Source organism: Akebia trifoliata, chromosome 7 (assembly GCF_017979445.1).
Source record: "Akebia trifoliata isolate Shusen 1 chromosome 7, ASM1797944v1, whole genome shotgun sequence".
In the NCBI taxonomy this organism is placed as follows: domain Eukaryota; kingdom Viridiplantae; phylum Streptophyta; class Magnoliopsida; order Ranunculales; family Lardizabalaceae; genus Akebia; species Akebia trifoliata.
In genome coordinates, this window is record NC_141381.1 from 30,047,616 (window position 1) to 30,061,914 (window position 14,299).

At 34.0% G+C, this 14,299-nt stretch overlaps 1 protein-coding gene across 1 annotated transcript; it reads left to right on the top strand.

Annotated features, from left to right (window-relative positions):
* Positions 1-2,472: 2,472 nt before the first annotated feature.
* LOC147398918 (uncharacterized) lies at positions 2,473-3,746 on the top strand. The gene is made up of 3 exons (XM_086449011.1): positions 2,473-2,893; positions 3,018-3,166; positions 3,372-3,746. The coding sequence occupies exons 1-3, from the start codon at positions 2,629-2,631 to the stop codon at positions 3,474-3,476; spliced, it is 519 nt and encodes a 172-aa protein (XP_086305137.1). The 5' UTR covers positions 2,473-2,628; the 3' UTR covers positions 3,477-3,746.
* The last annotated feature ends 10,553 nt before the right edge of the window (positions 3,747-14,299 follow it).

Here is a 14,299-nt window from a genome sequence, read left to right on the forward strand (position 1 = left end):
TTAGAAGTTTTGGAATGGGCTGATTTTTGGTGATGATGATCTCCTCACCGTAGAGATCATCCTCACAAAAAATCAGCCCATTCCAAAACCTCTAACCCATGTTTTGAAAAATGTTTTGCCAAAATGTTTGTTGCTGAACATTTCCCATAAAGGAATAAACATCGTGGTCACTGAATCAATTTCTGTCTAAAAATAATTTTTCACTTTTTCTTAAAAAAATAAAATCATAATAGAGAACTGGAATTGACCCAAAAGACCAACTGACCGTCTGATCTGCAGACAACAACCAACCATGTACTGTGTCCCACAGCTGGTGGTTGTACCATATCATGTGTTCTTGTTCTACATGAAAAATCAATAATCGTCTCCAGATATGCATAAATATTTTGATTTAGATTAACCAAATCAAATTGTCTACACAAATCTCGAGGCATTTGGTTGATTTTTTTTTTTTTTTTTTTTGTCGAAGTACTTCCACAATTAAAATTCTGCTAGAAATACTTTCATGGTCCATACAAAGTAATATTGTACACTAATGATTTTCTGACTCGAAAAATTTTCACTCGACTAACGTGGCAAGGGCATATAACCAGTGATCATTTTTCTTGTGTATCATAAAGAAAGAGATCTAAATTATCTATTTTTATCAAGATAGGTTAAGTAAAATAAACATCACGATCCAATAAATAATAAAATCGATTAGGGATTATCTAATGAGACCTAAATTTTGTTTAGAGTCTTTTACTGAGTATTCATTTACTAATTCTCTCCTAAAATTAAGAAAGCTTCCTTCAAACATTTCTCAACTTGATTGGAGAATTTTCAACGACGAATTCTCGTCTTTTAAATGATACAAAAATACCCTCATTTATATTTGGTTACAAACGAATAATTATCATCTTCGATTAGGGGTGCAACTTAATTCGGTTCAAACCGAGAACCGAACTAATCCGTGAATTTTGGATTGGGTTGGATCGATTTTAACCAAATACGGTTCGACTTCGGGTTAAAGAAAATAAGAACTGATGGATTCGGTTTGATTTTCGATGTAGGGTTTGTAAATAATCAAACTGAATCGAAAATTGAACCAAAATTTCATTTAAAAATAAAATGTAATTTTTTTTTTTAAACCTAACCCTCCTCTCTCGTCTATGCGGCTGCCACCGCCTATCACCAACTCATTTCTCTCTCTCTCTCTACGACTGGACCTGATCACTACGACTGCACACTGGTTTATCTCTCTCTCTTAAGTTGCAAAACAAATTAAAGATGGGAGAGATGAAGGAATTTCTACTAATAAGGGAATCTCTTAGCAACTCATGAAACCGAACCGAATTAAGGTTGGTTTGGGTTGGTTCGATTCTAGACCAATTCGGTTTGGTTCTGGTTCTCATATAATGGAATCGATTTTGATCAGTTCGATTATTATTTTGCTCTAGATGGAATCGATCTGAACCAAGTTGCATCCCTATCTTTGATGGTCTTGGACACAAAACATTCAATAATATCAAAATGTTTTTATTTTTTAAAGACAAAAGTACCCTGCATTACAAAAAAAAAAAGAAAAAAAGAAAAAAACACAAAAGCATTGGCACACTATCTAGTGATACCAACACAAACAGTGTGCCCCACCATTATCATTGTGTATTTGTAGATTTAAAACGTGAAAAAACTTGCATTTTTTCAATTTCTTCACAATCAGATTTTAAAGAAAAAAAACTACTTGAAGAGATTTTTATATTTCTTAAAAAATTAAAAATAATTGAGTTTAAGTATTATAAAATATTATGTTTTAAATATTATTTTGTGTCTAAAACCATTGGACACTTTAACAATTCGTTAGCAATTTAAGTCAATCCCTCACAAATGATAGATATTTCTACATAATATCTATAATTATTTCTACATAGTAAAATACTCTTTTATAATAATTATATATTTTGCCTAAACTATTGAATTGGTCTTTTTTTTTTATTAGTTTTGAAAATGGTTATATATCCGATTACATTATTTGTTACATATAAATAATGTATATGACCATAATACATGACTGTTTTGGAAAAATAAATAATTAAGAAATCATATATATATATATATATGACCACTTATGTAAATATTAAAGATAAAATTTGGCTGATTCAGTAATTTTTGCAAAATTCTCTGCGGTTGACAACACCCTTTTACACACACAAGACAAGTTCAACGGTGAAAGCAAGAAAAATAAAGTTGGAAACGAGGATAAGGTGAGTGGATGTGTGTGTGTGTGTGAGTGTGAGAGAGAGACTGAGAGAGTGAGGTGGGACCCATCCTTTACACGTCAGCATCAAATTAAAATGCCGTCCAAGATCAGCACTTATGACATAATGACACGTGGAAGGCATACCAGCATCTAAGGAAAGTTGCTTCCCATTGGTGGGGTAAGAGAGGATGCAATGTATTATTATAAGCCCAATTCTAGCTTAAGTAGCAATAATAGTTAGTTGGAGAAGGCCTGCTTGATGACACCAATGAGAGGTGGTGGGTGGTGTTAGATAGAGACTCCTTCCTTCCTTCCTTCCTTCCTTCCTTATCTTTTAGTTCTTCAATCATTCTTGAGAGTTATAGAGTGATTCATACAGAGAGAGAGAGATGGGTAATTGTCAGGCCATCGATGCAGCAACGTCGGTTATACAACATCCATGTGGAAGAATGGAGAGATGGTATTGGCCGGTGACTGTAAGCGAGGTGATGAGAATGAATCCTGGTCACTATGTTGCTCTTATAATCACATTGGATCAATCAGAGTCAGAGAACAAGTGTAACAACAATGGTGTGCGATTTACGCGTGTTAAATTACTTAAACCTATTGATACTCTTGTTCTTGGTCAAGCTTATCGACTTATAACGTCTGAAGGTTTGTTATAGAATAATTTTCTTTCATGTTTTATAGTTATATGTAAGTTTAATGATTTGTAGTAGAAGAAAAAAATAGTGTTTGATTTGAGTCTAATTCTCTTCTTTTTGGTATGGGTTTATAGAAGTTATGAAAGGGCTGTGGGCGAAGAAACATGCCAAGATGAAGAAGAAAAAGTTGGAATCGATTGAGGAACAACAAATGGTGCACGAAAAGAAGGGCTCGGGATGTGAAACGGAAGGGAGCCGTGAGGATTCGGAGAACATAAATCAAGTGAGACTCAATCTTATGCTCATAATTGAAGCAATTTATTTAATTTGTTTGAGACTTGTTTTCAAGATCAAACCACTGGCACGACATAATTAATGGACTAGTTAGTAGAAGAAAAATTGGATTTTGTTATTTGGGTTACGTGCGAATCCATTCAATATTTGTCAAACAATTTTTGGGACTAATTAGACAATTTTGTTAATTTCAGGTCGAGAAACATGTAAAACATCGACAAAGGGCGACATCCTCTGCTGTGGCAAGGTCTAAACCGTGGCGCCCCTCATTACAAAGCATCTCAGAAGCCGGAAGTTGATCTTGCTTCCAATCTCTCTATAGCAATCGTGACAAACAGATCGACCAGCAAATGTAGGAATAGATTTGGGATCAACTGGAAAAAGGTTGATTCCAAATGGAATTAACATCATGGAGGGTGACCTAGAAAGCTAAATGGTTCAAAAACCTTCAAGAGTGGTTGTGATGCTTGAAATGGTCCATAGTGATTCAACTTGTGTAATTAAGAGGAGTGAATCCTCCCATGTTGTATTCACTCTTTGAGGAATTAAATTCACTTTTGCTTCAAGAAGCCACTAAATATCTTATATTCTAGATACCAAATCCATCCAACTAGGTGTTATTCATATTAAAATGGAATCAAAGATTCCATTTTAAAACATTGATACGTACTTGACCCAATCCAAAACTATTCCCGAAATGATTTAGCACGAGAACAATTTTTTTTCCTCCTCGATTCGGTAATAAACTATCTTAGAATCAAGAACTAAAAAAGAACTTTAGCGTTTGAAGTCAGGTATGTTAATTTTTTTTTTTTTTTTTTTGTTCCCCTCATCAATGAACTTAACTACACTTGAGAGCTACAAGTTTTAGAAGTTTTTCTTCAGCATTCAGTCCAATTAATAACTAAGAATTACGAATCATCTGATAAGAAATACAACAAACACCAATAAATAAATAAAATTATGTTCAACTATAAACTACTGATATTTTGGAGTCCAAGCATCATCTGCCCTCATTTGGTATCTTTCTTAATTATCTTAGAGAACCAACAAATGGCGAAAACAATATATTACTTAGGTGCCACCCTTAATAATTTATGCAAATTATAATAATATTGCTTCTTTAGTGTTTCTCTGTCTTTAGATCTCTCTCTCTCTCCCCCCCACCCAAAAAATAATAATAATAATAATAAAATAAAATAAATGGCCCTGCCTCCCTGTCTATCCTTGAAGTTATCAAAAAGCCAAAAACAGAAAACCCATGTGTTTGTTCCAAAGAAGTGCTCCTCCTTCAATGCACCAAAGAAAGGAAAGAACAAAGCAATGAGAAATGGGGATCAAACAAGATTTATCTTTGTTAATGATGAGAGAATCAGTGGCCATTCGGTTATAGTTTGGGTTTGATCTCAATTTCGACTTCATTCTTAATCGTGTTTCATCATCGGTGGTAGTAGAAGACGTCAAGAGTAAGGTATACATATGGAACCAAGTTTGGTGGACATAACTTTAAGAGATGACAATAAAAATAAATTTCCACTCCCCACAAAACTCCAAATAGGTGTTGCTAGATCCGAACGTTCAAATGAGAGACAAAAGGGGATGATTGCTTTTTCTTGGTCATGTCCTGAACACGTCGTATTCCATTTTGATTTTTATGCTACTTTCAAGAGTGATTTGGGTGGTTGAAGATGTAGTATCCAAGATTAAAAATTCCTATATATATATTATCAAAAGTACATGATTTATGAACCATTGATGAGGCCTTTCAAGTGGTCACTATAATTGAGAGAGGACAGAGTACATACACTAAGAATGAATGAATCCTCGGTAGAATTATTTGTCCCAACCCAATATGCGAGTCAAGAAAAATCCAAACAAAAAATAAAAAATTCTCAAAATTTAATCTTACCGAGTGAGAACTCAAACTAACACTCCTCGTGCACGTGTGGCTTGTGAAGAAATTCTCCCCAAGTAGTGTGAGGCCAACATTATTCGTAAATCCAAGGACTGGTTAGTTGACACTAGGGCAGCTCAACACATATTTTGTGACATAAGTGGGTTTAATTGCCTCCTACAGAGCTGTTTATCCCTCAAAGAAATATTGGTTTTGAAAGTGATCAACTTTAACATATCGAGCTTATGAGTTCAACTCATTCCAATTGAATTTGTTCGTGGAAAATGCAACATTCAATGTGATGCCAACGGGCAATATGACATATCATAAGATATCTAAGAATCCTATTTTTGACAATTTATGATTGTGTAGTTTTGTAATTATCAATAACCAGAAAATTTATAACTCGAAACTTTTGAGAGGTTACACTTCAACTATGATAGAAGCATTATGTCTCTACATTCCTTTGAAGTCGCAATTGAAGTAGGGCTGCCAATGGGTTGGACCAATAAAAGGCTCGATACTAATTGGGCCTCAAAATCTTAAGATAAGCCCAATCCATAAAGTTGGGCTGGCCTTTCTTACCTAATGGACCTCTCTCGAGAATTAAGTGGTCTACAGCACTACCCAAATCTGGCCCATTGACAACTTTACGTAGAAGTCTTGAAGCCATGAAAAACAAGTAGTACCCATTAGAGTTTGTCATTTTGGAAGTGTTTTTGTGTTTCTTGGATCTAAATTAATCATTTGGACAACCCGAGGGGGTGGCTCAATGGCAATTTTGGACCGATAAGCAGTTAATGCCTGTAGGTCGTGAGTTCGATACCCAGTATGAGCATTAGTTGCTCAGGGGCCACCCGCGAGGGTGCACCCTCACTTACCCGATGTGTGAGCATTGCATGTGCCCCAGGACTAGTCCTCGGACAAGACCATGGTCTATGGATTGGGCAAAGCCCAGATATGGGCCCGGTCTACTGTCTATAGGGATACCCGGTTATCAAAAAATAAATCACTTGGTAAAGACTAATGACAAAATGACACGCTAAAACGTAAGTGGTGATGATGCGGTTGACATGGCAAGTGCACAGAATCTTAGATCTTTTTCCTTGTGTATCCCTAAGAAAAAGATCTATGGTTCTATGCATTTGCCACCTCAACCACATACATTTTAATGAGTCAGTTTATCATGACACTTTGGTAAATATTTGAGAAGTGCTAACTTTTGTGCAAAACTAAACGGTTAAAAGTGAGAGAGGACTCAAACCTGTTTCCTTCTTCCAACATTTGGAGGAATTTGATAGAATTCACGAAAATGTATATAATTTTCAAAGGATAATGCCTTACTAATTTAAGTTGTAACTAAAATACCTCTACAATGCTCCTAAGATATTAAATGAATCGTGATAATCAGACTACCCCATATGGCAAACTCAATCGACTACCCTAACGTGACAATTTCGGAAACCGTAGATCTGTGCTCCTCAGGATACACAGCTGCACTTCCCCATAAAAAGTGTATCTCGAGGCAATCGTGTATCCCAAGGAGCGCAGATCTACAATTCCCAAACTTGTCACGTCAGGTAGTCGTTTGAGTGTGCCATGTGGGGTAGTCAAATTATCACGACTCATATTAAATAGATGACACACAAAAAATCTATGGTTCTGTGCACATGCCACGTGAGTTGAGTTTTTTTTTTTTTGAGTCAGTTTATCACAATATTCATTAATATGAGCAAGAAAAACTATTTTCTAAAAAACACATCTCACCAAATGATATCTTGGAATCGTCCTTGTATTGCTTCTACTAAATAAGTCTGGCTTTTATTTTTATTCTTTTTTAATTTTTAATCTCTATCACTTGTTTTGGGTTTGTATTGAAGCCAATCAAACATCTTATTTAGAGCAATCAGAATCCCTTTGATTGTGCAACCTTGGAGTGTACACTGAAAGCAATCACCCTCCCATTCTACATTTTGGGATTTTTTTTCTTTTTTTCTTAGTTAAGTAGGGGTAATGCTTGGGCCTAATGCTATTCATTTGTTAATGGAATTATGGGCCTGAACTCCTAGCCCAACTCTGACTCTCTTAATGGATAATGGCATGATGGGCTGCAATTAACACCTCCCCTTTTGGGCTTCAAAATCAAAAAGGCTAGCAATGAAATGGGGAGGGGAAAATTCAACTTTCAAGGTGGCGTGTTCAACCACTCATTGTTGGACCTAGAAAGTCCATTATTATATATTGTTTACTACTTTCCTTTAATGGAGACTGGATTGCGTTATTATCCACCAAAAAGGAACACTGTTAAATCTACATTAATGGTCCAATTGACTCAAGAGATTCTTCTAGATCCATTTTTTTAAATTAGTAGATGAAGCCCATCAAAACCTCTATGTTGTGAGATGTCTAGTATTCTTATTGGGCTTGCATTTCAAGAGGCAAGCCAGTCTCAAAAGGCACCTTTCCCTATGGGGACTCTCAAGGCAAATTTTTTGGGTATATATTGTATTGTCGAGTAGGATTTCTTTAATGTTTTTGCTCTATGAGGTTCTTTGCGGATGTGGACTGACAGTTTGTAATCTTTATCATTTATAGAGGATTTTTTCCTCTGTCGATATTGGCAATTTGCTGAATCACATAAATCTTGTGTGTTCGTTTTGCATTTTTTTAATTTTTATCTTTATTCTTGTTACACTGACGCACAACACTCTATACAATGATCCAATGCTAACATCACCTATTTTAATTAAAATGCTCTTATAACTAAGATTTTTAAAAGAGTTAAATATTTTCTCTATCTCAAATACATTCTCTCTTCATTAACCAATCCATTAGGGGTTACCAAAAAAATGTGAGGGGATAAAAGCCCGCTTCATCTAGAGTTTACACATGACTTGATAGGGATTACATCTTATTTGATCAGGATTTTTTTTTTAAAATGGGAAGAATCCTAATAGGAGGGTTCGCCTTAATTGGATTAGGATGGACCAAATAATGAGTCGTCCTCGAGTTTTTTATTTTAATCCTTTGGTGGGCCCCACGTACCACCCACCTACATGTGACAACAGTTAAATATACCACTTTATGTAAAGGGTTACATAGAGACTCGAAGGTGTGACCTAGGAAGCATACCCAGTCGCCCTTACCATCTCAACTAATCCTTGGTGGGTGAGTCGTGGTGAAGTGTGACCTCAAGATTGACCTTAATTCACACTTTGCTTAGGGTTAGATGTTTATCTATTTTAAAAGGAATAATATTGTCAACAATAAATTTTACAAATCTACCTTAAGATTCATGAAATAAAATCACAAATGATTTTATTGATTTTGATAAAATAAAAAAAATAAAAAAAGAGATTACAAATCTCAGTATTTTCCTCTTATTAGCAGTCAAGTACAAAATAATGACATATGTAACTTTCTTCTCTTCGGGTTTCACGCATGATCAATTGAAAATGTTGATTTGACGGTGGTTTTGTTTGTGCTTGATTTTCTTAGAGGTTTTTGTGGATTTTTTTCCCTCCGTGCTTTGCACTTTATCAGCTGAAAATGATTTCTTGACTTCTGAATAAAGATTTTTGAGCTTAATCTTCTTTAGAGGTTTATGTAAATGTTCTTCTCTTCAGGTTCGCGTTTTATCAGTTGAGAATGATTTCTTGAATTTTGAAGAATGACTTTTGAATTTGACCTTCTATAGAGGTTTATGTAGATTTTCTCCTCTTTGGGCTTCGCTCTTTATTTATTGAGAAGAATTTGTTGGTTTCTAAAAAAGGACTTTTGAGCTTGATCTTCTATAGAGGTTTGAACAGATTTTTTTTCTTCTGGACTTCGGATTTTATTGGTTGAGAATGATTTGTTGATTTTTAAAAAAAAGATTTTTGAGCTTGATCTTCTCTTGAATCAAAATCCAAATTTCTCTTGAAGAGCTTTGCTTTGTCTCTTGATGAGGGCTTGAGAGCTTCTTCTTCTCTAGGAAAAAATCTTTTGCCTTCTAAGAGAAAGTGATCCCCCCTCCCCAATCCCCTCTCAATGAGAGAGACTTTCATATTTATAGACTTAGAGTAAAATGATATTTTCTAATATACCCCTTATCTAACTTGATTTTACATAATCGGTTTTAATGGTAGTTGGTTATTGATCCAACCCATTTTAGTGGTTTTGAATTTAACCATGGGCTAACCTATTTATTGGGTGTATGGGGGCCCAGTATTTGATGCAGTCACTTGGATTTATTGGATCATGAGCTTTATCTACGAAAAGTCAAATCCAATTTATAGGAGGCTTGTCTTCTATCAATGGGCTTTATTTGCAAGTGTGGGCCCATTTATAATTTTGAGGGACTTTCTTATGATTTATAAAATTTGTAAGGACACTCATAAAATTTTGATGCCTACAAATACATTGTAATGGAGGGTTGGAAAATGCCATGCAACAATTTTCATCTAGATTTAGTGTTGAATGGCTCTTTTGTCATAGTAGCCCAAAGATATAGTCATTGGATTCATGACTAATAATGTTAAAAACTCTCGTGTTCTCTCTTTTGTGTAAATTGTATGTTTATGTAATTGATTGATGAAGAATTTGTGAAATTCCCTCTATATGACTATCAATATTTCTCTATCGATCAACCAAAATCATACTAAGAAGAATTACCTAAAAATCAGGATTTCTGTCTCTTGATCATCATATCTAAGTTTGCAATCTTCAACCAATTTTTACTTACGTACATGGCACTTGCATCCCCCTGGCCCCTACTAGTAAAATAATTGCAAAGGGTGCCTACTATCATGCCATTTGTAATGGTTGGTCCCTTCTTCATTCATCTTTTATAGAGATTCTTACTTTGCTAACCTCATAATTTGCATAAATTTCACAAAATACCTAAAAGGGTTTTTTTTTTTAATTGATTTCTAAAATTATGACCAAAAAGAGAAAAAAGAAAAGATAAGAGGGTTTGAAAATCAAGGGGTCTCTCATTAGGAGATATGGTTGCTGATGATTGAACAGAAGACTCTTTTGTCTCCACTCCTTCAATGGAGATGGGACCAACTTCACAAAGCAATTAAAGAACAAAAAAGACAGACATATACACGCTCCCCCCACCCTTCTCTCTCTCTCTCTCTCTCTCTCTCTCTCTCTCTCTCTCTCTCTCTCTCTCTCTCTCTTTATGGCATCCGAAGAGATCGAGGAATGTGAGTTGGAAAGCTTACACAGTAGGGGTACCTTCTTAGGCTCTCATGGATCATCCCCCCCACAAACCCATTTCTTTATAAGAACAAAAAAACAAATTCAAAATATATATAGAGTCCTCATGAGTATCTTTGTATGTTTATTACTGAGTTAGATGCAAATGGTCGGTCCCTAATCATCTTGAAAGTTTGGAACAACTCATTACAAAATCCTATATGGTAGATATTCTTGTAAGTGGGCCAATTACCCTTTTTTTTTTGTTGGATTCCTACTCGTATCAAAGGCTGTCTTTCATGTGAAAATTGTAAAACAATTTACTTTGGCATATGTTCTTTGTCGGTAGGTATGTTCTCAAAAATCAGTTAGTAAGAAACATAAGAAATGCTCATCTACTAATTACTTCCGAGGTATCATTAATGTTTATGACTTTTAAAGTTGATATTTTTGTTGGAAAAATCTCCAATCTTATTGTCTTCGGAGCACAAAATTAATTGACGAGAATGAACAATAAAAGAAATCAACCACAATACTCGAATTTACGTGGAAAACCCTAAATCAATGAAAAACTTGTCCACGGAGTCACATTGATTTCACAAAACAACTATACATACTCATAATGAATTAGGGTTTTGGCTTGATCCGTGAATCATATTACTAACAACTAAGACTATGGATAAAATGAAGCTCGATCGCTATACGTACTATCTATTACAACTTGCATTGCTATAGTAGATCAACAATAGGAATGAGGATTGGATGTCAAAGTTAATGTTGAAATTACTGACAACTTTAGGGGTTCGACTCAAAATCAATTGACAATGAGCAGAGAGACCTAGGAACTTATAAGGAGAAAGATAAGGCAATGAGTGTCCGATGTGGGAATAAGAAATTTCTCAAGGGTATTTTCGTAATTTCAATAATATTATGTAAAATCCTAGTCAGGTTTCTTGAGGTATGTATATTTCTCGTTTTTTGGTGAAAGGTTGTAATCTGTAACTGGGAGTCTTTCTTTATAATGAAATCGATGTGATCCGTGGACATACCTCAATCTAGAAGGAACCACGTAAAATCTCTGTATTTCTTTGTGTGATTGCATCTTGTGTATGATTTTTTAATTTGTTTTCTTATTTTGATTGCACCTGATTTCTTGACAATGTGGACATCAACACTAATATCATTCTATGACTCCTAATCATCATATATATATATATATATTTTAGAGTGTGTTGGAGTGACCTCAAGCTGGAACCTCAGGATACGAGTAAAAAAGCATATATGGTTCCTATCCACATTCACGTCAAGAAAAGCGATATGAGGTTTCCACTTGAGGTCACTTCAACATTACTCTATTTTTTTATAGTGTACATAGAATACAATCCTAAACTATTGATGTATCTATATACCCTTGATGATAGTTTTAGACTTTATCGTTATTATTTGGATTTGGGGGTTTTGAGAGAGGTACATCATGAATTGTACTCGTATCATCCACCGATTAAATATTATTGAGTTTCGTGTTATTTTCTCTCATCCTTTATTACTTTTGTGATTGGATCTAGGATTTCCTTGTTCATAGAAAAATAAAGCCTCCATAGAGTGACAAAAATATATCATCACTCAGGTTCCAAACTGAGTGGCCAAGAAATATTGTTTCCTATTGGGGAATTGAGTGCGCAGAGACTCCAGAAACATGGCAATCTCAAAATTAGATCAAAAATCAGAAAACATGTCCAAGAATTCTGAATCATTCCAACTTTAGACTCCTTTATTCCGGACCTACAACTATTACATCAACCACATGAGCTTGATTTTACAACAACGAAAAAAAAAAATTCAAAAGGAAACTAGATTAAAAGCTTGAAACCCATGGTGTGCCCACTCTCTATCTTTTACTAGAACCACCTAAAGTTGAAATTCCCTAAGAAAGAGAGTTTGTAAAGAGGAAGATTCTGTCTTCCACCTCACCCTTAAATGAGAATAAGAAAGGGTCTATGTCATTTGGGTTTTATTCTTTGGATTCCTTTGAAGAGCATTTTAATGAGGGAAAAAGGTGAGTGTTGTGTGTGGGGTGACTATATAAAGAGTGAGATCAGGATTCTATAATTTTAAAAAGTAGCCGTTGAGACCTTTATTTTTATTTTTTTCTAACTTTTGATTTGCACGTGCTATGTTGTCATTGGTCTCACGTGTGATCAAAACTATTCATGACATTACAATGCTTCTTTCCTTTGCTATTATAACTCCAATTATCACCAAAAACAAAGAAGGTTGTTGAAACCAACAAAATTATTTTTATCCATCAAGAAAGGTAATATGGATCATTAAAGCATTATCCCAATTATCTTGGGTTAATTAATTTGTCTTTTTCATTCAATTTTATCTAAAGTTGTGTCTTTTAATTTATATAGGTCACGAGATATCCCAGTTATTAACTTGAGATCATTATCATTGATCCTCTATTAAGTGGAGGATCGTGACTCTAATAAAAGACAATATGTGGGTCATCATCATCACCGAAGCTTTATCTCATAGATTTGGGTCCAGCTAAACAAAATATGTTCCTCCCCTCAATACTATCCAAAGAAGCATCTTCTATTATTGAAAGTTGGTTCGTTAATCCATGTTCTTTTGAGTCTTTCCATCCGTTAGTATATTTATTTTAATAACGGGACTGTAAATTTTAATCTGTCTTTGTTGAACGTAAGTAAATTATCTCAATCTACATTTTTTTATTTGTTACTTATCGAAATTATTCCTATATTTTCTCAAATGTATTTATTTCTAATTTTTTCACTTATCATGGGTTGGGTTTAAGTTGAGTCATTGGCTACTTGATTAACTTGAGTTGTGTGTCTTAGTTGATGTACGATTACTTAATTAGAAATAAAAATGTGATTTTTGAGTCTTGATAATTGATTCTAGAACTAATTTTCTATCAGATACTCAACGACGATTAATGTTAAAGTCGTATCTAAAAGATTTTTGGGTTGATTGAACAAATATTTACTAAAAGTGTGTTTATATTTGTTTTCACTATCTGAATCCATTGTTTTTTTTTTCTCTCCTTTAAGAACCTTTAGTTTCTATATTACTTTTAAATAAAATTCTTATTTATCATCCTTAAACTATTTCAATCAACTTTATCTAATTTATTATCTAGTGGAGTCACTCCAACATTTTCTAAAATGTGTTCATTTCTAATTGTATATTTTTTCCTTTTCTTAACACTCATACAACACTGCTTTATCTATTAACATTACACTTATTATTGCTTAAATTCAATTCCATGAAGCATAATTGATCTACTATTTTTCTATATTAAAAAAAATCTCTCTACAAATTTAGTTATATTTTCTCTCAAACGTCAAATATGTTAAGCTGGTTAAAACTTAGAAGTCATAGAGAGCTAATATCACAACTAGAGTTGGCAATGGATTGGTATCGGATCAATAACACTCTAATTCTGATCCCAAATTTTGTAAACATTGTACCCAATCTGATCAGATTAATGAATATGTGAATCAAATCCAATCCATTTCATTGCATCTTTATTCAAAATCGATCCGACAAATGCCTTATTTCCAAACTAGCAATGTTAAAAAAAACTTAGAATCATATAAAATTTAAAAAAAAATTACTTTTCAATTACGAATATAGAGGGAAAACAAAAAAGACTAAAATATTCTATCTATATGAATTTATATGAAATTAAAAATAAAAAAAATTAAAATATATTCGGATTGGATTTTTTCGGACCAGATTGAGATACATCTAAATCCGATTCTACGTTGTATCAGATCTGAGATTTCAATCCAAAATCCAATTTTTCATATTTTTCGAATCGGATAGAACTTCGGATATATTTAGGATCATTGCCGGCCCTAATCACAACCTTGGTTCAAAACCCGCTTTTACCTACTAATTTATGACCATTTATCTCACCTGCTGACATCTAAAAAAATGTGGGAATCTCTGCAAAAAAAAGACAGTTCACCAAGGAAAATAAAGACGAAATGTGGGTTTCACTGGGAAGGTGTA

Excerpts from the sequence above, each read along its gene's own strand:
- LOC147398918 (XM_086449011.1), top strand. The coding sequence starts at position 2,629 with ATGGGTAATTGTCAGGCCATCGATGCAGCAACGTCGGTTATACAACAT. Across the intron at positions 2,894-3,017 it reads TCGACTTATAACGTCTGAAG|AAGTTATGAAAGGGCTGTGG; the intron begins GTTTGTTATAGA and ends ATGGGTTTATAG. Across the intron at positions 3,167-3,371 it reads ATTCGGAGAACATAAATCAA|GTCGAGAAACATGTAAAACA; the intron begins GTGAGACTCAAT and ends TGTTAATTTCAG.